The sequence below is a fragment of the Bos javanicus genome, chromosome 2 (genome assembly GCF_032452875.1).
Source record: "Bos javanicus breed banteng chromosome 2, ARS-OSU_banteng_1.0, whole genome shotgun sequence".
Taxonomy (NCBI): Eukaryota; Metazoa; Chordata; class Mammalia; order Artiodactyla; family Bovidae; genus Bos; species Bos javanicus.
Window position 1 is genome coordinate 39,968,829 of NC_083869.1, and position 20,961 is coordinate 39,989,789.

At 45.7% G+C, this 20,961-nt stretch overlaps 2 protein-coding genes across 11 annotated transcripts in view; one reads left to right on the top strand and one right to left on the bottom strand.

The window, feature by feature from the left end:
- The window catches only part of GPD2 (glycerol-3-phosphate dehydrogenase 2), a 240,175-nt gene extending 238,526 nt beyond the window's left edge, over positions 1 to 1,649 (bottom strand). For both annotated transcript variants that reach the window (XM_061437609.1, XM_061437601.1), the window contains exon 1: positions 779 to 1,649. The gene's annotated coding sequence lies outside the window, so the exon portion shown is untranslated. The remainder of the gene's footprint in view (positions 1 to 778) is intronic.
- Positions 294 to 18,968, top strand: NR4A2 (nuclear receptor subfamily 4 group A member 2). Of its 9 annotated transcripts, none has more exons than XM_061437658.1 (8): positions 294 to 366; positions 11,989 to 12,112; positions 12,595 to 13,460; positions 14,243 to 14,372; positions 14,787 to 14,950; positions 15,841 to 16,043; positions 16,436 to 16,614; positions 16,741 to 18,968. In XM_061437658.1, exons 3-8 carry the CDS (start codon positions 12,597 to 12,599, stop codon positions 16,995 to 16,997), a joined length of 1,797 nt encoding a protein of 598 aa, XP_061293642.1. In that variant the 5' UTR covers positions 294 to 366; positions 11,989 to 12,112; positions 12,595 to 12,596; the 3' UTR covers positions 16,998 to 18,968. The 9 variants fall into 9 exon arrangements, 8 of the variants coding, with proteins under 8 accessions (XP_061293642.1, XP_061293628.1, XP_061293618.1 ...); XM_061437644.1 differs by lacking the exon at positions 294 to 366 and adding an exon at positions 437 to 623; XM_061437634.1 differs by lacking the exon at positions 294 to 366 and adding an exon at positions 8,031 to 9,193.
- The last annotated feature ends 1,993 nt before the right edge of the window (positions 18,969 to 20,961 follow it).

The window sequence follows — 20,961 nt, forward strand, 5'->3', positions numbered from 1 at the left end:
GCCGGGGCGGGGACAAGAGAGTACTGAGGGAAGGGCCGAGGGCGGTCAGGGAGGGCGGCGGGCGGTTTTATTGTTTCCTTTCGCCCTCCTCCTCCCGCGCCTCGCCCCGGCGTCACTGGAAAGCAGCCCGGGCCGCCCGGCGGCGGGTTATTTATAGCGCGGGCTGCGCGCGCGTCACGGAGCCCGGCCCGACTGACGGGGCCGCTGACGCGCTTGGCCGCGGGGCCGAGTCCGCGGGGCTGCGCGCCGGGCGCCGGCGACAATGGGGTTCTGTGTGTGCAGCTGCCGTCGCCGCTGGGGGCCGGGGGAGGGGGGCGGGCAGCCGCTCCCCGACCCCCCTTCCTCTCGCCCGCGACCCCCCGAAAGGTAACCGGCCTCTTCTGCCCCTGGCCGGGCCCCGCCAGCTGCTTTTTTCTTTTCTTTTTAAAAAATTTAATCAGTTAAGTTTCCCTCGCCCCAACCGCTTCCATCTCCCCCGCTTTCCCTTCTGGCCCCCCAACATGACGAGACAGGGGGCTTTAGCCGGCCGGGGGCGACCGCTTTGTGCGTCGCGGGGAGCGGGACCCGCCCAAGGCGCGCCCAGCGGGGGACGCGGTGACCGAGGGGCCGGGAGCGCCGGGCAGGTAACGTATCCTGGACCAGGAGCTGGGGCTTTGTTTGGGTCGGGGGAAGGGAGGGGACCTGGGGTGGGTGTGGACGCCGGGCAGCCCTTCTGGGACTCCTGTCTCCCCTCCACTCCCCGCTCTCCGCCCCGCGGGCCGGCGCGCAGGAAGCCAACCTGAGTGTGTGGCGCGAGAAGCGAAAGAGAAACTTCTGCGTGACTAGCTGAGGCTCCTTCGAGAGGCCAGGACGCTAGAGGCCCCCACCCCCTCCCCGCCGCCGCCGCCGCCGCCGCCCCTCCCCCTCCCGCTCACTCTCCTCGCCGGGGACTTTGGAGCCCTCCCTTCGCCCGCCCCCGCCCCGCGGAAGGAGGGACTGGCGAGGATTTTAGGGACTTCCTGGGACACGGAGACCGGCTCTGAACCATCCCCTTTCAGCTGTCGGAAGCTGGGCAAGCTAGCTCTGGAGCCTCTCGCACGTGGCAGGCAGGCAGAGAACTTGCTGTGCCTTCTAGGAAATTGCAATCGATTTGTAATGCAGTTTCGCTAATTGGGAGTTCAAAATTAAACTTTAATAAAGCATTTGTGTCGTCTCGTCTAATTGTGAAAGCTTCCATCCGTCCTGGTAGATAGACTCTGAGTCTCAAGTTAATGGCGCTAAGCTAGATTTCCCCCCAAGTACAATTCCGTCAGCCGGCGTCGGCGCAGCTGGATTTCCGTTAGGTACAGATGTTGCTAATGGCATCTTAAGCACGGATGGGCAGATAGCATACGGAATGCAACATGTTGCCATATGGTTCCGTTAGCCTTTCACCTCCAGGGATATCAATCACATATATTCTGGGAGGAACTTAATGACTCTCTGAACGGCAAAATGAATTACCTGGTACAATTTATATCCCTTGACCTGATACGTTATAACAACAGGAAGATAGCATCCCACAGTTTCTGTGGTATGAACTGAACTTCAGAGCTACATTTCAAATTTTATAACATCTATTTGTAGTGTGAGGGGCCCTGTCAAACCACTCTGGCTGAAAAATCCCTTTCTGTATTGTCCTTCTTCCCCTCCCCACCCCCCACCCCCAACCTCTGGCTTATAGTTATAAAAGTTTAGCGAAACTGTTGTCTTGGTAATTGCCAATCAGCTGACCAAATACTAATTGAAGAGAGTATGGAGAAATAGAAAATACGATTTCCAGAGCTAGTGACTTAAGACCGATCATCAGGAACACCATACTTTAAGAACTCCCCAAATTAAAGGACTCCCAAGAAAAATCTATTTTGTGAATCGTTTCACTATAACTCCTAAAATCCATTTATTAACTCTTTGAAATTTTGTTTTTTTAATACTTCATTCTTAGGAAAGTAACTTACAAAAATGTACTCAGAAATATGAAATATAAGGACCTCCTTAGCAAAATAGTTTCTCTTCCCTCGGCAACTCACCTGAACTTGAATTCTGTATGTGGTGGTACTGGTGGTTTGTTTTTTTTTTTCTTTGGAACATGTCAGTGACAGCATACTGAAGTCACTGTTAGATCCTAGTAGAATGATCCTGTAATATTTCCCAGGTCTTTTTAAAAATATCCTGGTGATTAATAAAATGTTTGACTGGCTCTAATTTCAGATTATAAACATGGTTGTCTTTTGCTGTATCCCTCCTTTTTCCTTCACTAATACAGAGATGCAACATTGCAAGACAAGAAACTTAAGTGTAAAAACAGTAAAATACTACAACTTTTTAAAAACTTTTTCCTATTAAGGGATATATGAAAGCTGTGGGCGTACTATCTTTTAAAAGATTTTGCTTCCAACAATACATAAACCACATTAATTCATGTGAACTGATAAACTAGGGTAATACACAAAATAGACCTGAAAACATTTTCAGTCATAAAAGTTTCATAATTCATTTTTAAATTACAAGATAACGTCTCCTTTTTTTCTTTTTGTAATAGATGATTTTTTACCTAGTGCTTGAGTCCGGGCAATGATTTTGATAATTATGAAATAATACAAGATCTTTTGTGTATGTAAATAGAAAATTTTATACAGAACAAAATAAGATATATCTGAGTTATGACAACCCTTACTGGAGACTGTTTTTGGGTAATCTTTTAATGGCTGAAATTGTATTTCTCTGTAGCATCAGCATTCAATGAGTTTTAACCTTGATCTGTAGTGAGGCTGTTAATCATGACTACATCTCCATGACTTCTGAATAGGTTGTGAGTGTGTCCTTTAATCAGTCACACAGAACTCGCCTTATAAAGCTGTTATTGTCATGAGCAGATACTGCAGGCTTTTGTCAAGCCCGGTGATTATTAACGTTTTCGTTCTTCAAAAGCCAGGCTGAAAGTCCTGCTGTGCTTTATTTCACAATTCAAGTCCATTAGTACGTAAAATCCTAAGCAGCAATATTTGCCTTTTCTCAAGTTAAAGTATTACGTACATCGTTCATAATTTCAGGCCCATTCATGGACAAAAACTATGTGTGTATTTGGTATACATATATAATAACAAAAACAAGATATGCGTCTTGCATCATGACTTATTTGAAGTGAAGATTTGATGGATGTCCATTGTTACTCTAGATGAGGTGGCTGGCTGCCAAGGCAATCCCTCTAGCTTTGAAAGTACTGGCATTGTTATTGTCTATCAGGGAATCACTTTCTAATTTTTAAGCTCCCAACTTCACCTCCCTCTTTCAATATGGCCCTTCCATACTGCTAATCTGAGAATTTGTTTGAATGTGAAAACTTTTGAAAATGTGTTTGTTTTGGCCAAGATTTTCATCAGTATTTCTGGTTGCCTGCTGGTTTATCTTGAGCTGGCAAGTATGTTTTTAATTGAAAGTGAAGAAATACTATCAGGACAAGGTATATTCCCCATGCTCTGAGTAATTTTAATTGTGATGTAATCCTTGGTGCTTTCTTATCTTTTTTACTTATGAATGTATTTTAAATTATTTAAGATAGGACAGATTTACGCCTTTCTCAAGGTAATATGGGACAAGTTATGGATAGGCATTAGGCCTCTATTAGAACACGTCATTCGAGTGGGTGGGGGTGGGGAGGAGAGCCCTCAGGAAAGAGTATACAGGCCCACTGCACTGGCCCTGTTTGCTTTTCAAATTTAAAACCCATATTGCTGTGTTGGAAACTTGTTTCTCTTTTATAACCTTTCATTTAATTTTTTTTTTTAAACTGTCAATCTGTAAATATTTAACCAGCCAAGCAGGAAACAGTCTTTTATTCTCAACTATATGCAGCTTTGTTTTTATCTGGGTTAGTGTGAGGGGCATGCAAATACATAAAAATTTGATTTGGTTTTCCTTACTTTGAAGATTGACAGAGGCTTCTTTAGTTAATCTTGTTCTATTCCATGTTCTGTATTCAGATATTGAAATACAGTATTTTTATACATTTATAAGATTGTGTTTGCATTTATTTATTTATTTATTTTTTTAAAGCATGTAGCCTTGAATGTTTGTTCTACTTTTTTTTTTTTTTCTTCACATCATTACTCTGGTACTGCTTGATGTAACTTGATTAGCTCCCTCCCCAGTCATGATTGGTAATTAAAATAGGCATTAAAATTAGTCACTTAGCAATTTTGCTGTTCAATTGGCAATTAAATTACTTAATTGCAATTAAAGTCCTAATTTTAATTGGCAAAATGATAGATGTAGATTTAAGATAATATGTATAAATACTTTAATAAGTGTCTATATAAGGATTACTTAATTACTCAACTTCAAGTTTATGCTGTTAACTTTAGAACTTTTAAGTGAGCAATGAAATTTATATTACATCTATTCAAAGAATATGGTAATTAGATTTATTACTTATCACTATAAGGGTCCTTGCTATAAGTTAACTTTTGTAATGTTAAAATTGTAGACTTGTTAATTGCAGAATTATGTTGAAAAAGAGGGCATATATGTCTTTGTCGTAATATATCAATAACATGTCTTCAGTTTTTATTAAATTGAAAAGTTGGTGAAAAAAAGTGGTTATTTTATCATTAAAGGTAAAATTAAAAACTAGCTAGCTGTTATATATAATGAAGACTCTTGCAAAGTGTATGTATTTTATCTACTAAAAGAAAATCCTACATAGTACTATGATGGTTACTGATGTTATTAGCTACTTTTACAATTTCAAATGCCCTTGGTGTTTTCTTAGCATATAGCACCTTATTCTCAGAACCTTTAAAGCATTTTTCAGGACTTTGTACTTTTTAATGACTCCCATGTTTAGTGAAATTAGCAATAAAATCTAAAACCAAAGTAACCCTTCCTTGCTTAATCAAAAAGAAGTCTTACATAAGAAAATATTGAAGATTGCTAGGTGTGGGAGGAGGGGAGAATGGAGAATTATTAAATGGTTACAGAGTTAGAGTTTTATAAGATTAAGAGTTACGGGGGTAAGTAGTGGTGATGGGTGCACAACAGGATGACTGTATTTAACACGATTAAACTGTACATTTAAAATTGTAAGATGGTAATTTTTATGTGTGTTTTACCACAGTAACAAAAAAAAGTATTAAGTGGTTAATTTAAAAGTATTTAGGAGATAGTTACTGAGAGTCAAGAACTAGAGAAAAGATGAAGGATTTTTATTATGCAAAATACTTTTTGAGTGGCATGAGGTTTTACCATATGTTCAGTTTTATAATTTTAATTTACAAGTAGATGCTTCTAGAAAAAATGAGAGCTGTTTTCTTCTGCACATCTTTACACATTTCTAGAACTGAGTTCTGTATCAAAGAAACAATTTTTAAAATCTTTGGATTAAGTGATTTGGGATGAAAAACGGGCTGGGTAAAACTGAGTAAAAGCCACAACTACCCAAAATGTAAATTACCAGCTAAGCATTTTACTTATTCTCTAGGCATCTCATAGAAAAGGAAAAAATGATTGGTTGATTAATATCTTTTTAATGCAAGTGAAATGGCAAAGTAAATAACTGGAAACCATCCATATTAAAAAATGATTATGTATTTTCAGAAACTGAGATTTTTTTCAAAGTGAAAATTTCTATCACTAATATAAAACTGAATGACAATAAATTACATGAAATTTGTCCAAATATAACCTAAAATAAATTTCATTTTTATGCTTAACATAGATTCCATTAACTAATGTTATGAAATTTCTTCAAGTTACCTTGATTCTTATAGAATAACAGTTGTGTTTGTTTACTATATTTTAACTGTGAGAGCTAAGGGCTACTCTGAGTACATTTGGGGGGAATAGTGAAATAAATCCCTGAAGATCCCTTTCCCATGCATTATGATAGAAAATCCTTATGGAATTAAGGATTCCATAGAATTAAGAATTAAATCCATATTTGCTTTCTAAATCATACCAAAAATCTCAATTTTATTAAGTATAATCTGCTTAGCCTTGCATAAAATAAAATGCTTAGATTTAGATTTGAGTATGTATTATTTACATTGTTTTTTATGAAAATGTTATATATATATATATACACACACACACACCAATATGTTCTGCTTCATACTGGCTAATATCATAAAAGATAATATTATTTTCCTATGTGCTTTTTCTGAGGTCATCTAATACTGTATATTGACAGAAATAATAATATTGTAATTTTAGTTGGTTTCAAAAAAAGGAGCTCTTACAGGTAGGATCAGTTTTTATTCCCATTTATTTTAAATTGTTAAAAATACTGACCTTCATTTGGGGTAACTTTATGTATTTATACATAGCAGTAATTTAAAGTTATATCAGATTCTGGGCCCTGAAAGAAACATTATTGTCATTTTAATTGAGTTATAAAGTAGTTTATATTCAAGAATCTATTTACGTTCAAGAATCTTACAGGATTGCAGTCATATAAATGCAGAATTTCAGTTTCTTTTAGCCTAGAGCATCATTTGAACATTTTCTAAAAGGTTGTTCAATTCTACATTTTGATTCCATTATATGTGTAATTAAACCTCTGTGCACAAAAGCATTCTCTTATGTACTAGCAAATACACCCACAGGAATCCTCTTATAAACTATAATTTATTTAAACATGTAATCATAGGATTTTAAAACATGCTTTCATTTTTCCAAACTATATGCCAATTTGAACTGCTTGGTGATAAAATGAAAGATTTTATTACCATTTTGATTTTTTTTTCCTCTGTGACCTGACAGTTAAATATGGGTGGGCGGAAATAAAGAAAACCTATTGTGAACCTAATTTCAGTGTTAAACTGTTTCCCTTTTTGAGAAAAATAGAAGAGAATCAAAGATTTGTAGTTATTTATGAATTCCAGCAGAATATGAATGTCTGGGCCTGCTGCAAGATCTCCTGGAGCTTTACCCAAGTAGTAAATAGCTAGGGGTGTGTGTGTGTGTGTGTGTGTGTGTGTGTGTGTGTGTGCGCGCGCGCGCGCTTGTGCGTGTATTTGTATGACGGTGTGTGCTTGTGTGTGTTTGTGTGATGGTGTGTGTGTGCTTGTGCATGTATTTGTGTGATGGATCATCCTGAATGTTGTGGAGTCAGGCCCCCTACTGACAGCATCAGTCAATTACAGACATTGGCCCTTCTACTGAGACCTGCCTTTCATGAGAATCTGTTGGGGACACAAGAGTCTGGTGTTTTGAGCGTGGTGGTTCTTTTTTACACTTTCTAATGTCTACCGGATCCTTTCCACCCGGAGCACATGTGAGCCCTACCAAAAACGCCAACCCAAAAAACAGCTTACCCAATAATTGGTTTAAGAGTCTATCGGTCTTTGATTCTGATGTGTCTTAATAAGAAGACACACTTCCTAGCAGCTATTGTAGAATAGAGATTTGAGGAAGAGAGAACTCGTATGGATTGTAGAAAAGAAGGCCAAAAAGCCACTTCTTTCCCCTCGCATGTTGATGTTATATCCGATTCATTCCCAGTTGCTAATAATTGTTAACAATAAGCTCCTGTGAAAACTGCGTTTCGATGTTGGGTGCATAAAAGACTTGAACGAAGGCTCTGTTACCAAGAAGCCAGACTCGACAGGTTGCTGTGACAGAATAATGCTTCATATTACAGTGTTTGTCTTCTTGGAGTTCACTTTAAGAACTCCAGCACACCTTTTCCATTCACTGGGAGAGAATTTTCAAACTGTCCCCAGACTCACCCCGGGCTAAAGCCAAATGTTTTTTAAAATGGTTTAAGGGAGGAGGGGCGTGTTGAGGGAATGCACCTCCTTAAGATCTGCATATTTGTGTTTGGAGAGTGGTGGTTACAACCTTAAAGTTCTCCTGGCCCCCGCCTTCCTAGAAATATATTAAAAAATAATAACTGCCACCCCAGCATGGCTGCGCTTGAGTTTCCGACTGCCTGAAAATAGCTGCTGGGAGCCTGGCCCACCGCTGGGATCAAGGAAAGCACCCTCAGGCCGCGCCCTGCTCCCTTGCGGAAGGGGAAGGGAACCCGGGAGGGCGCCACAGAGCTAGCGCTGCTGCTATTTTGGGCCCAGCTGGGCGGGTGCGTCAATGCCTGCGCCCCTGCGTCACCGCCACCCCCACCCCTTTCCTTCTCCCCGGCTCTCCAAACTCTCACTTTTTCCCTTTCGTTCGCGTGGAATCGCTTCTGCCCACAGGGCGCTGACGCTACCCAGCTCATGCTAATAAGCTATTCTTCCCCCTCCTCCCCTCATCCCCCTACTTGCACACCCTCACCCGCCACCACAACACGCCCCCTCCAACAGACACACACACACATTCGCACACACTTCCTGGTTTTATTTTTTCTCTTGCCCGCTAGGGCACCGCCGAGCCGCTACGGCGGCAGCAGCGGCAGTCGCAACATCTGGGGGAAACTTAAGGTGGTCACGTAGGTTTTCCCGAGGCTGCAGCGTGGAAGAGCCTGTGGCTTCTCGGGGCAGCCTCGGGGCACTGATGGCAATGCCTCTCCGGCCGCCGAGGAGCAGGAGGCGGCGGGAGCGGGCAAAGGCGGGGGCTGGGGGTGCAGATTAGGACTGAGCGGCTCCTGGACTTGGAGAGCTCCCAGGCACTCTCGGCCCGCCTGTACTGGGAACCTCAGGATGAGGGGTCCAAAGGGGTCCCGCAGCCTGGAAGTCAGCCACACCAAGAGGGAGGGGCGGCTGCAAATCTTCGCAGGCGGAGGAAGGGGACGCCCCCTCCCTCCCCGGGTGACTCCCCCCGCTCCACTGGAGAAGTCCCAAAGCCCGGCCAGCTCTGGTCCAGGAACCAGGAAGCGAGCTCACTCCCGGGAGAAGCTTGTTTCTTTGCTGGAGAGCGCCTTGTGCCCTCAGTCTGGAGGGTGGATTGCCTTGCGAATTGCAGTCGGCCGAAGCTAGGGCGACCGCGGGGGTGCGGCGAGCTCCGGCCGCCCTCCGGGCCCTCTCCTGGGAGAGCTGAACCCACACACAGTGCGCTTCGGAGAGATCCAGCCAGCTCCGTCCTCTGTGTCCCTGGGTTTAGTCTTGCCCCCTTGGCTCTCAGATTGTGGCTTCCAGAGCCCTGGTGCTTCAGGGGAGGGTCGATTTATTTTCCTAAAACTCGTGAAAAGGAACGAGTTGATGGGCATCCAGGAGTGTCGAAGTATGAGAGTTGGTAAAAGGTGAGACTAAAGCACCTTTTTGCAGAACACACCTGTTGCCCGTTGCTCGGCTGCATTGTCTGCGAAAGGAAAGAGGGCGACGCCTCACTCTGACTTTTGGGGTCCCTGAAGGGCTGGGTCACGGCTACCCTTTCCTTTTCCCTCCCCTCCCCACGCACCACGTCCTCCCTCGCACGTGAGCCCTGCGAGGAAAGAAGGAAACACAGAAAATAGGCCCTCCTTACTCTCTTCCACTTTGGAGAGTGTGTGTGTTGGGGCGCGGGGGTGGGATATGCCAGAGGAGAAGGCCAGGGACAGGAAAAGAGAGAAAAGGGGGATGCACTGGACTAGGGAAATCCCATGCCAATTGTAGGAGCCCTCTGAGCGTCTCGTGTCATGGGACATCTGCACTCGCTTCCGCTAACGGGGGTGGCAGTCGTGGGTGGATGAGGTTAGGGCGCTGCCAGGCACGCCCCATCTCGTGCAATTCCAGGTGCTGGTACCTGGCCTACGCTTGGGTTCCCTTCCGCCGGGCTTTTGTTGCACCTTCTCCCACGTGTGAGCTGCTGGGCGGCAGCGGTGGCGCGGGGGTTTGGTGGGGGGAAGGTGAGGTGAGATGTCGAGGCGCTGCGGGTTGCGCGGACCTGAGTGGAGAGGTCACACCTCTTTCGGAAAAAGAAAAAAACCTAGCTGGCTACCAAGGTGAACCCTGAACAGTTCCCACCTTAAAATCGGCCCTGCTCGTGACGTCAGGTCGGAAATATACCAAAGCGAGCGCTGGCCAGGAGTCTGGGGAGAGCGGCCGCGCGGCGATTGGGCGGCGGGCCGCTGACGCGCGCTGACGCGCGGAGACTTTAGGTGAATGTTGGCAGCGGCAGCGCGAGCCACATAAACAAAGGCACATTGGCGGCCAGGGCCAGTCCGCCCGGTGGCTCGCGCTAGGCTCCGCGGTCCCGCTCGCCTGCCCAGCCGGCCGCCTTCCCCTGCTCCCTACCCGCTCTCGGTGCCGCGATTCCCTTCGCCCCTCTCGCCCACCCCTCCCCGGCCCTGCCACCCAGACTCCCGGAGGGAACTACACTTCGGCCGAGTTGAATGAATGAAGAGAGACGCAGAGAACTCCTAAGTGAGTAGGTGCGGCTGACACAGCTCGCATTCTTTTATCCTTCTTTCTTCTTTTGCACGTCTCTTCTTTCCGTTTGTCTGGTGCAGGTTCTCTGGAATTGGGCGCCGGAGGCGCGGAGCGCGAGTGGGGCCGAAGGATGGGGAGTAGGTGTGCGCAGCTCCAGAGGGCATTTTGTCGAAACTCCTGCTTTGCCACCCCGCAGAGGCTTCCTGGCTCCTCATTGGTGGACGTGGAAGGGAGCTTGCACAGTTTGGGGAGCTGCGGACTTGCCCGCGGAAATGTGCGCAAAGTTTGCTCTTAGTGCGGAATTGATTTAGGTCTTTGGACACGTAGACTCCAAGTCCTGTGTATAAGAGGGGCCTGGACGCGGCCCAGAAAGTGACAGGAAGAGAGAAAGTTCTTCAGTTTATGTGTTGCTTGGGAACTGTGTCACCGCGGCTGGACAGCGTGCCCGAGTTTCCTGGGTATTGTTGAGTGAGGAGAGGTGGTTGGTAGAGTGACCTGTTACTAAGTTGCTTGAAAATTTCTGGTTTTCACGTGTGCCGCGCTTGTTTGTGAGTTTGACAGAGAGAGAGAGACAGAATATTTAGAGTAGTTGTGAAGCTGCAGAGTTACCAGAGGGTTAATATCCAGTACAGGCATATCTGTCAAGGGCTGGGAGTTGGGGGTGGTCAAGAGTCCCTTCTTTCTACTTTTTTTGGTTACCCTCCCTCCATGAAGCAAGACTGTGACTGGGGTGGGGGGTGGGGGAGGAAAAGAGACTTGGATGTTTGGCTTTCTGTTTCATTAGTAATAAAATTGTCTATGCTCTAGAATGCCTTCCAAGTGGGAACATCTGAAAATTACTAGGACAGAAGAATGCCTTGTTCCAGCAAGTAGGCAGATTGTGCAAGGCTGGATAGGGAAGGTGCTCAGCTTGTTATGCTGAGAGGTACTTCTACCACTGGTGCCAATATTGGATAAGCAGTATTTCCCTCTCTCTGCAACTCACCTAAGATGCTCTTGACAAAATATGGTCCCCTCTTTCCGCTCCTTGGCCATTAAAGATGAAAGACATTTCCTGGAAAAGTGAATGTCAATTCACCTGTATCCCCAAACCCAGTGCTCAGTCAGAAGCTCTTAGGAAATCCAGATGCTTCCATTCAGATTGCCTTCAGGGCTCCCCAGGCCTTACTAACATTTTGTACCTTCCTAGGTGTGGAGGGAGAGACTGTTTTTACATTTTATATTCTTGACTTCTATTTTCCTTACCCTGTACTAGATGAAAAGCCAATTTCACCACAGGGGGAAAAAAATCAGGAGAAGGTTCCAATGCTGTATTTTATTAAATCCTAGTTTCTTCTTATTTAGTTCTGAATTAAACTAAAATGGAAATGACACTCCCTCCCACTGTCCCACACATACGCAGCAAAGGGGCTAGTTTATTTCATCATAAGTATTAACTAAGTACATGGAATAACTTTCCTCCTTTAGAATCTTCTCTCTGCCAAGACTGATACAGTCCATGGGTGAAATTTCTGTTTCCAGCCATCTCTTCTACACATCCATTTTAACTGCTAAGTTTGATAAAGGCTACACACTAATTTCTAATTAAACAATCAAGAAGGGCACAGAGGGGCCTGCCTAGTGATACAGATGTCCAGCCAAATCAGTCCAGAAATTCACCCTAAGGCTTCCTGTGTCTTCATTTCAGGGAGGCGATCTGACAGGCTGGGCTCTCCACTGCTCTTCTAAAAATCTTGGAAACTTTGTCCTTCATTGAATTACGACACTGTCCACCTTTAATTTTCTCCAAAACGCCTGTAACTCGGCTGAAGGTTAGTGCCACTTCATTTCCCCCCCTCCCTTGAGTTCCTTAAACGTCAAGAAACAGGGCAATGCGAGCGATCTTTCCCCGCAAACCCTGTAACTTAAGTTTTTCCCCAACCCATCGCCTTCGGGAACAAGTTTCTCATTGTGCAATTCAACTTCATTTCTGGATTGAGCTTGCTGAACCCGAGCTTCAGAGGAAAGGCTCATGGGAACGGGAATGCTCCTGAAAAGGGTGAAGGGGGAGGCGTTGGAAATATCCGGGAATGGAGACCCTAATAACTTTCCAGTTCAGGGTCTTTATTGGGTCAGCCTTTCCTTGCTCCGCACTGTTCCGATCCGCAGTAATCGCGCTCTCCGCCGTTCCTCTCGCGCCCCTTCTTGCTCTCTGACCGCTGCGGGCTGCCGGTGTAGCTCCAGGTGTACCCGAGCCCGGGAGAAAGTGTTCACTTGACCAGGCTGAGTGTATATTACCCTGTTTCATTTCCAGCCATGCCTTGTGTTCAGGCGCAGTATGGGTCCTCGCCTCAAGGAGCCAGCCCCGCTTCTCAGAGCTACAGTTACCACTCTTCGGGAGAATACAGCTCCGATTTCTTAACTCCAGAGTTTGTCAAGTTTAGCATGGACCTCACCAACACTGAAATCACTGCCACCACTTCTCTCCCCAGCTTCAGTACCTTTATGGACAACTACAGCACAGGCTACGACGTCAAGCCACCTTGCTTGTACCAAATGCCCCTGTCCGGACAGCAGTCCTCCATTAAGGTAGAAGACATTCAGATGCACAACTACCAGCAACACAGCCACCTGCCCCCACAGTCCGAGGAGATGATGCCGCACTCCGGGTCCGTTTACTACAAGCCCTCCTCGCCCCCGACGCCCACCACCCCGGGCTTCCAGGTGCAGCACAGCCCCATGTGGGACGACCCAGGCTCCCTCCACAACTTCCACCAGAACTACGTGGCCACTACCCACATGATCGAACAGAGGAAAACGCCGGTCTCCCGCCTTTCCCTCTTCTCCTTTAAGCAGTCGCCCCCCGGAACCCCCGTGTCTAGCTGCCAGATGCGCTTCGATGGGCCCCTGCACGTCCCCATGAACCCGGAGCCAGCGGGCAGCCACCACGTGGTGGACGGGCAGACCTTCGCCGTGCCCAACCCCATCCGAAAGCCCGCGTCCATGGGCTTCCCTGGCCTGCAGATCGGCCACGCGTCGCAGCTGCTCGATACGCAGGTGCCCTCCCCGCCGTCGCGGGGCTCCCCCTCCAATGAAGGGCTGTGCGCTGTGTGCGGCGACAACGCGGCCTGCCAGCACTACGGCGTGCGCACCTGTGAGGGCTGCAAAGGGTTCTTTAAGGTGAGCCAGGTCGGGGGCGGAGGAGGCAGCTAGGGGCCCCCTACTGCCCAGAGCCTCAGAGTGCTTGCTCCGCTGGGGCGCAGGCTTCGGACTCTAACTGGTCTCCAGCGACTCCCCGGGTCCCTGGAAGCTGCCTTGCCGCCGCCCCTGGGCTGTGGCGGGGGTTTCTGGGTGCCTGAGAAAGGCAAGTAGGAAGGCGGGGAGACCCGGGGTCGCATCTCCTCACAGGCCGACGCTGGCCACCCCCCGCCTGAAGTTGCTGGAGCTGAGGTGGAAGAGGGTCATTTACATGTGCTAGGAGCTGTCTTCTTGGTTCAGATTGAAATTGGTTAGGACAGAGAACCGTGTCTGAGCTAACCAAGTGGAACAGAATTCCCTGTGGTCAAATTAAGTGATCTCTTTATTTCGCCATCCTGATTGAATAATCTTATCATTTTAAATAGAGAAGGTCTCTAAGGAATGTAAATAATATGAATGCCCACGAATTTGTATTTACTGAGCGTCTCCTTCTCCTTCTCTTGGCATATAAAACACAGCAAGGAGCGGAAGGTTAGCTCAAATGTTAACGCTATCAATTTTCTTCTGTTAAATGCCCTGGGGGAGGGGAAAGAAAAGAGAGAGAAAGGAAAAAGGAAAAAATAAAAAGGAGTTGTGTATGTGTTTGTTTATGGTGAGGGAGTGTGGACCCTGTCCTCTCAGAAATTGTCCCTGGATTCCCTGAATTGTTGGATTTTCAAGAGAAAAAAAAATTTTTTCCCGGCCTATATTGTCTCCTTTTGCAGCGCACGGTGCAAAAAAACGCGAAATACGTGTGTTTAGCAAATAAAAACTGCCCAGTGGACAAGCGGCGCAGGAATCGCTGTCAGTACTGCCGGTTTCAGAAGTGCCTGGCTGTTGGGATGGTCAAAGAAGGTAGGTTGGGACAACAGCCCACTCCCCAGTCTTCGCCTTTGGGAAACTGCTGCCCCTATCCTAACCCCGCTTTCTACTTCCCAGAGCCGGGCGAGGGGAAGTGGAGGGTGTCTCCGGCTTTCTCCCACCCGCCTCTGGCCTCTATGACCAGGCAGCTGCATGCCAGCCCATTCTGCCCAAGAGAAAGCCGCCAGGCCCTCCTCGCCTTTAACTATACGACCCATTTGGAAGAAGACATAAAACAACCCCGCATTTTTTATGCTTCTCGTCAGTAAAGGCTTTACAAGCAGTGGGGCCCGGGCGCTGCCCGATGCAGGGGCGCCCCCGGCGGCTGTGGCCTTCCCTGGGGAGGGGTCTAGGCGGCAGCTGGGTCCCGCTTGGGAGAGCCGCGCTCAACCGACTGTTTCTTTGCAGTGGTTCGAACCGACAGTTTAAAAGGCCGGAGAGGTCGTTTACCTTCCAAACCGAAGAGCCCGCAGGAGCCCTCTCCCCCTTCGCCCCCGGTGAGTCTGATCAGTGCCCTCGTCAGGGCCCATGTCGACTCCAACCCGGCTATGACCAGCCTGGACTATTCCAGGGTAAGAAGCTGGAGGGGGTTTCATTTGGACAAAGCGACAGATGGGCAGGACCCCTTCCCCACACCTGTCAGTAACCCCTCAGGCCCAAGGGACAGAGGAGGCATGCAAGGGTCTGGCTTCACTGCTCTGGGCAGGGCCACAGAAGACGGATGGTGTTGCTGGGGGTGTGGACATGAGGACAGGGCAGGGGAAGGAAAAGAAGATGAGCCACAGTGGTCAGATCTCTTTAAGGCCCCTTCCCAGTACCTGGGTGCACACCAATACTCAGCACACCAATGCCTCTGATGCCCAAACCAGAGGCATGCAAAAGCCCCCACTTGGGTTCTACCCCAGTCCTCCAAGGAGAAGCTTTAACCCCCACCTTCTCTGGTGCTGTCAGGGAGAGGGACAGCTGCTTGGGGTTGGGGAAGGGGAAGCGAGGAGGTGTCAGGAATGGCAGTGGGTGGGGGAATCAAGTGGTCAGATTCCTCTTTTACCCCAGCTATGAGGAATGTGTGGACTTTAATTGGAGGAAGTATGTCAGGCAACCTAGACGGCACTGCAATTTTATGAAGATTTGCAAAGGGTGACTCTGCTCAAGACCCACTCCGGCACTGGCATGAATACTAACGTGTCAATTGTTTTGTGGAGATAAGAGTGAACATTTCCCAGGGCTGGTTGGCACTGTATTTAGTCTGTATGAAAATGGTAATTTACATATTTAAAGCAGCGACCTCATAGCACCATCCCTAATTGAATTAATTGCCCCGGAACATCTAATTTCCTTACTGGTCAGAGAGAGGTTTAATTGTTATAAAAACCTGGCTCCCCTACTAGAAATGAGGTTAGCAATTTCACGGGTTATATATTTTAGAGAACCTCATTAAGTGCTTTTTAAAATGAAATTCCAGTTCCAGGCGAACCCTGACTATCAGATGAGTGGAGATGACACCCAGCATATCCAGCAATTCTATGATCTCCTGACTGGCTCCATGGAGATCATCAGGGGCTGGGCAGAGAAGATCCCGGGCTTCGCTGACCTGCCCAAAGCCGACCAAGACCTGCTTTTCGAATCGGCTTTCTTAGAACTATTTGTGCTGCGATTAGCCTACAGGTAATGGAAGGCTGGGAATGAAGGAAGAGAGGAATCAAGGAAAAGAAAGAGGAAAAGGGGGAAAAGGGTGGAGGGAGAAAGAGAGGAGAACAGATGTGAAATAAAAGAGAAGATAGGAAGGAAAGGGGAATAGATAAAAGGAAGAGAAGGGAAGCAGTGAGCATAGAAGCCTTGTATGAATAGAATGGAGGTGGGATAGGGGGCGTTCTTGATTGTTATGAAATTAGACCCTTTCAAGGTCCACTGGTCTACGTTTTATTAACTCTTGGGTAATTAGGTGCCTCTTAAATCCCTCATTTATTGCTCTTCAAGTAATTAGTTGTTTAGCCTTTTTTTTTTTTCTCTCTCTCTCTCTCTTTTTCTCCCCTCTCTCTCTTTGGTATTAATTGCAGGTCCAACCCAGTGGAGGGTAAACTCATCTTTTGCAATGGGGTGGTCTTGCACAGGTTGCAATGTGTTCGTGGCTTTGGGGAATGGATTGATTCCATTGTTGAATTCTCCTCCAACTTGCAGAATATGAACATCGACATTTCTGCCTTCTCCTGCATCGCTGCCCTGGCTATGGTCACAGGTCAGTACCACAGGCACAGGGCATTTCTCCTCCTGAACTTTCCTTTCCCACCGATACTCCCTGGTCCTGTCAGCTAGCTAACTGCTTAGTGCATTCCTCTTTTGTTTCTGATTGTGTTTTCTGCAGAGAGACACGGTCTCAAGGAACCCAAGAGAGTGGAGGAGCTGCAAAACAAGATTGTAAATTGTCTCAAAGACCATGTGACTTTCAATAATGGGGGTTTGAACCGCCCCAACTATTTGTCCAAACTGTTGGGGAAGCTCCCAGAACTCCGTACACTTTGCACACAGGGGCTACAGCGCATTTTCTACCTGAAACTGGAAGATTTGGTACCACCACCAGCAATAATTGACAAACTTTTCCTGGACACTTTACCTTTCTAAGACCTCCTTCCATGCACTTCAGAGAAACTGGAAAGAAACCTAAAACTGTCCAGAGGGGGCAAGTGACAAGGGCAGAGAGATCCCCCTGAGCTGTCTCAGCTCTAGTCAGCCCCCTCCCCTTCCATACACCCTGACCATTGATCCCTAAAGAAAAAAACAGAAACAAAAAAACAAAAAACTGTTGCTATTTCCTAACCTGCAGGCAGAACCTGAAAGGGCATTTTGGCTCCGGGGCATCTTGGATTTAGAACACGGACTACACACAGTACTGTGGTATAAACTTTTTATTATCAGTTTAAAAATCATTTTATTGTTCAGAAGGAAGATTGCTAATGTATGATGGAAAACATTTGGCCACATTTGGTTGTTGCAGTTAAAATAAATGTAATACACATACACACACACACACATACACATTGTAAGAGGACCCACAAGTATTGCCCTTTAAAAGATTTCAAAGTTTTCTGCTGTAAAGAAAGCTGTAATATATAGTAAAACTAAATGTTACGTGGGTGGCATGAGTTGAAGAAGGCAAAGGCTTGTAAATTTATCCAATGCAGTTTGGCTTTTTAAATTATTTTGTGCCTATTTATGAATAAATATTACAAATTCTAAAAGATAAGTGTGTTTGCAAAAAAAAAAAAAAAAGAAATAACTACTCAAAAAAGGGACAAGCATGTTGATTCTAGGTTGAAAATGTTATAGGCACTTGCTACTTCAGTAATGTCTATATTATATAAATAGTATTTCAGACACTATGTAGTCTGTTAGATTTTATAAAGATTGGTAGTTACCTGAGCTTAAACATTTTCTCAATTGTAAAATAGGTGGGCACAAGTATTACACATCAGAAAATCCTGACAAAAGGGACACATAGTGTTTGTAACACCGTCCAACATTCCTTGTTTGTAAGTGTTGTATGTACCGTTGATGTTGATAAAAGAAAGTTTATATCTGGATTATTTTGTTGTCTAAAGCTAAACAAAACTTGCATGCAGCAGCTTTTGACCATTTCCAGAGTGCTTATAATATACATAACTCCCTGGAAATTACTGAGCACTTTGAATTTTTTTTTAACGTCTAAGATTGTCAGTTAATATATTATTTTATGTTTGAGTAAGAATTTTAATATTGCCATATTCTGTAGTATTTTTCTTTGTATATTTCCAGTATGGCACATGATAGGAATCACTGCCTTTTTTTCTATGGTGTATGACAGTTAGAGATGCTGATTTTTTTTTCCTGATAAATTCTTTCTTTGAGAAAGACAATTTTAATGTTTACAACAATAAACTATGTAAATGAACAGAATTTTGTCTTCTTTCTGGGTTAGGTAAAAATGATTACTAAACAGCAATATACAATAGACAGAGTTGGAGATTGATTTGGGATAAGTCATTTATTCAACATTTGAGTTTCAAACTGACAGCCTAGACTTATTCTGGCAAAAGGAACTGGAAAATTGAACTAATTATCCAGAGAATTCAGAACAACATTTTTCCTTAACCAGAACTTTCCAGTGTGGCAGCATGCATTTATCAGAATCAGGTGAGAATATCTCAACTCTTCTATTGACTTTGCTCTGAAAGCTAAGTGCAACTTTCATAGGAGAAGTTCAGAAGACCCAATAGCATTTGAACTTTTCCAGTTTTGAAGTCCTGTTGGGTTTTTTGTCTTGCATGATGTTTAGAAAGTATCTTTTTAAGACTCTGTCTACACAGATTTGAGGTGTATTGTATATAATCTCTGATTTTTTCCAATTCCTTGTAAAGGGTCTTGGAGGAAGAGTCAAGCATTTTGGTCCCTTTGGGTCAGTGGTCTTTGGCATAGAACAGAACTCAGTTAAAGACATTTCTTACAAATGTTTTCCTCCTTCAGTGAATAGTGATGAGGTTCAATTTGCTGTCTTAGAATAATATAGCTGTCTTAAAAGTTTCTCGGATAAAGAATAAAATATCAATTTGTCAGGCTCTGGTTCTTTTTAGGTACAAACAAACTATATCACAGTATCTAGGCTTCCACTCAGTACTAACTTTTGGCAAAAAAAGTAGTAAAGTCACTTTTGGTCTCAGCTTCCTCTCAGTGACCTGGTCCAGCTAGTCGTAAATTCTGGGACGTGTAGGATGGGGATGATTTTCTTCCTTGATCCTAGTGAGTTACAGATGGACTCCTGGTCACTGAAATTGACAAAAAGAGTAATTATTTTTTTAAATGCAGAGTTAGTAAATTGCCAGGAGAGTTCTCAGGTTTTATTTTTAGTTTACCTTTGCTTACTTTTTTTTTTTAAGACATGTTTTGTGGGTCGAGCAACAGAGAGAAGGCAGGTCTCGGTGGTAATTTGAGGTTATTTTCATGTGATGCGCTTCTCTACAGGTAACTCTGAGAGGCAAAAGTTGGTGGCCACATAAAGAGATTAAAAAATAAGCGGAATGTTTGACGCCCTTGCTTTCTTGAAAAGATGAGGCTTGCCATTTCCTTTTATTTTTCACAACTTCTGCCCACTAATAAGCTGAGAGAAAGAGAAAGCTCTTTAGAAATGTTGGAGTCTGCAGAGCCGTCAGCAGTCTTCTCCCAGGTGTCTGCAGCCCGGAGACAATTACATCCCGACTCGGAATCCTCTAGAGTTGAACCCAGAAACGAACTCTGTTGCAGGTTCTCCCTTAAGGCAGCGGTTGCGCATCACCCGAGGCCAATGGGGTATCAGGTAGTGCGCCTCCCGAGAATTTGGGGTGAAAGGAGGGAGGGGTGACTCTCTCCCGTGTCCGCTTGCAGACTGAACCGGCTCCGCGTATATTTAGTTGTAATTCCTAAACTGAAAAGTGGCTAGCGCTTTTTCTGCTTCACAGTTACCGAGTCCGTTTCCAACTCCCCGCAGCGCACCGGGGTGTGCGGGCGAGCCTCGGAGATATCTCGCCTGCTGCTTCCGGGATCTGTGAGGTTGAGGACTTTGCTTGTCTTGGTCTTTCTAGGAGTAAAGGCCAGGAAAATCAACAGACACGCTGTTTTGCCAGAGACAGACTTTGTGTGGAACTTCTCTAGAAAGAGATGAAAACTTTATACTGGGGGCTTCGTATTCCCCTCCCCTTCCCAAGTCCCCTTAAGAATTTCAGTTGTTTGTGTCGTTTCAGCAATGAAACATGTTTTATCATTGTTAGAAGACATGACCAGACCCTTCTCAGTTCTGAAAGAAGGTCTAATTTCTTAGTCTTCACAGTTTCTAGACCCACGGTGAGGGGTTGCTTAGAACGCCCTGAATTGAAAATCCCATGGACGGAGGAGCCTGGTAGGCTGCAGTCCGTGGGGCCGCTAGAGTCGGACAGGACTGAGCGACTTCCCTTTCACTTTCATGCATTGGAGAAGGAAATGGCAACCCACTCCAGTGTTCTTGCCTGGAGAATCCCAGGAACGGGAAGCCTGGTGGGCTGCCGTCTATGGGGTCGCACAGAGTCGGACACGACTGAAGCGACTTAGCAGCAGCAGCAGCAGCAGCAGCAGCCCTTAATACCAAACACGGATGAGCAGTGCAACAGCCTGTTACTTGGTGGGCTCCGCTTCTTTACCGTCCAGGCGACTGCCGAAGTCTCTCTATCCGACCTTGCGCTTTCGGAAAGGGATCAAGAGAGGGAAAGAGTGTTTGAATTTCTGGTCCTGATTCTAACAAGAGAGATAGCCTGGTCCCGGAAGCTCATAGCACCCTGCAGTGACAGCGGCACCCAACGACCTTATCCTGTGTATTTCTTTTTGCTGCTCCACTCCGTCCCTCGAGAGTCGATGTGCCCCCTCCCCCCAAAAAAACTTACCATAAGTCTTATTGGACACTGGTTCTCAGAGTGCAAGGAGCCGGCCAAGGAGAAGCAGATATTCCTGCCAACTTAAGAATGTCGCTTGAAGGTTCAATTTCACTTTGCTATGAGACTTTTGGCTTTATTTGCGCTTCAACGCTAATAGTCAATTATCTAATTGT

Coding starts and splice junctions, on each gene's coding strand:
- NR4A2 (XM_061437618.1), top strand. CDS start 10,265: ATGAATGAAGAGAGACGCAGAGAACTCCTAA. Junction 13,461..14,242: donor GCTGCAAAGGGTTCTTTAAG/GTGAGCCAGGTC, acceptor CTCCTTTTGCAG/CGCACGGTGCAAAAAAACGC. Junction 16,615..16,740: donor TGCCCTGGCTATGGTCACAG/GTCAGTACCACA, acceptor TGTTTTCTGCAG/AGAGACACGGTCTCAAGGAA.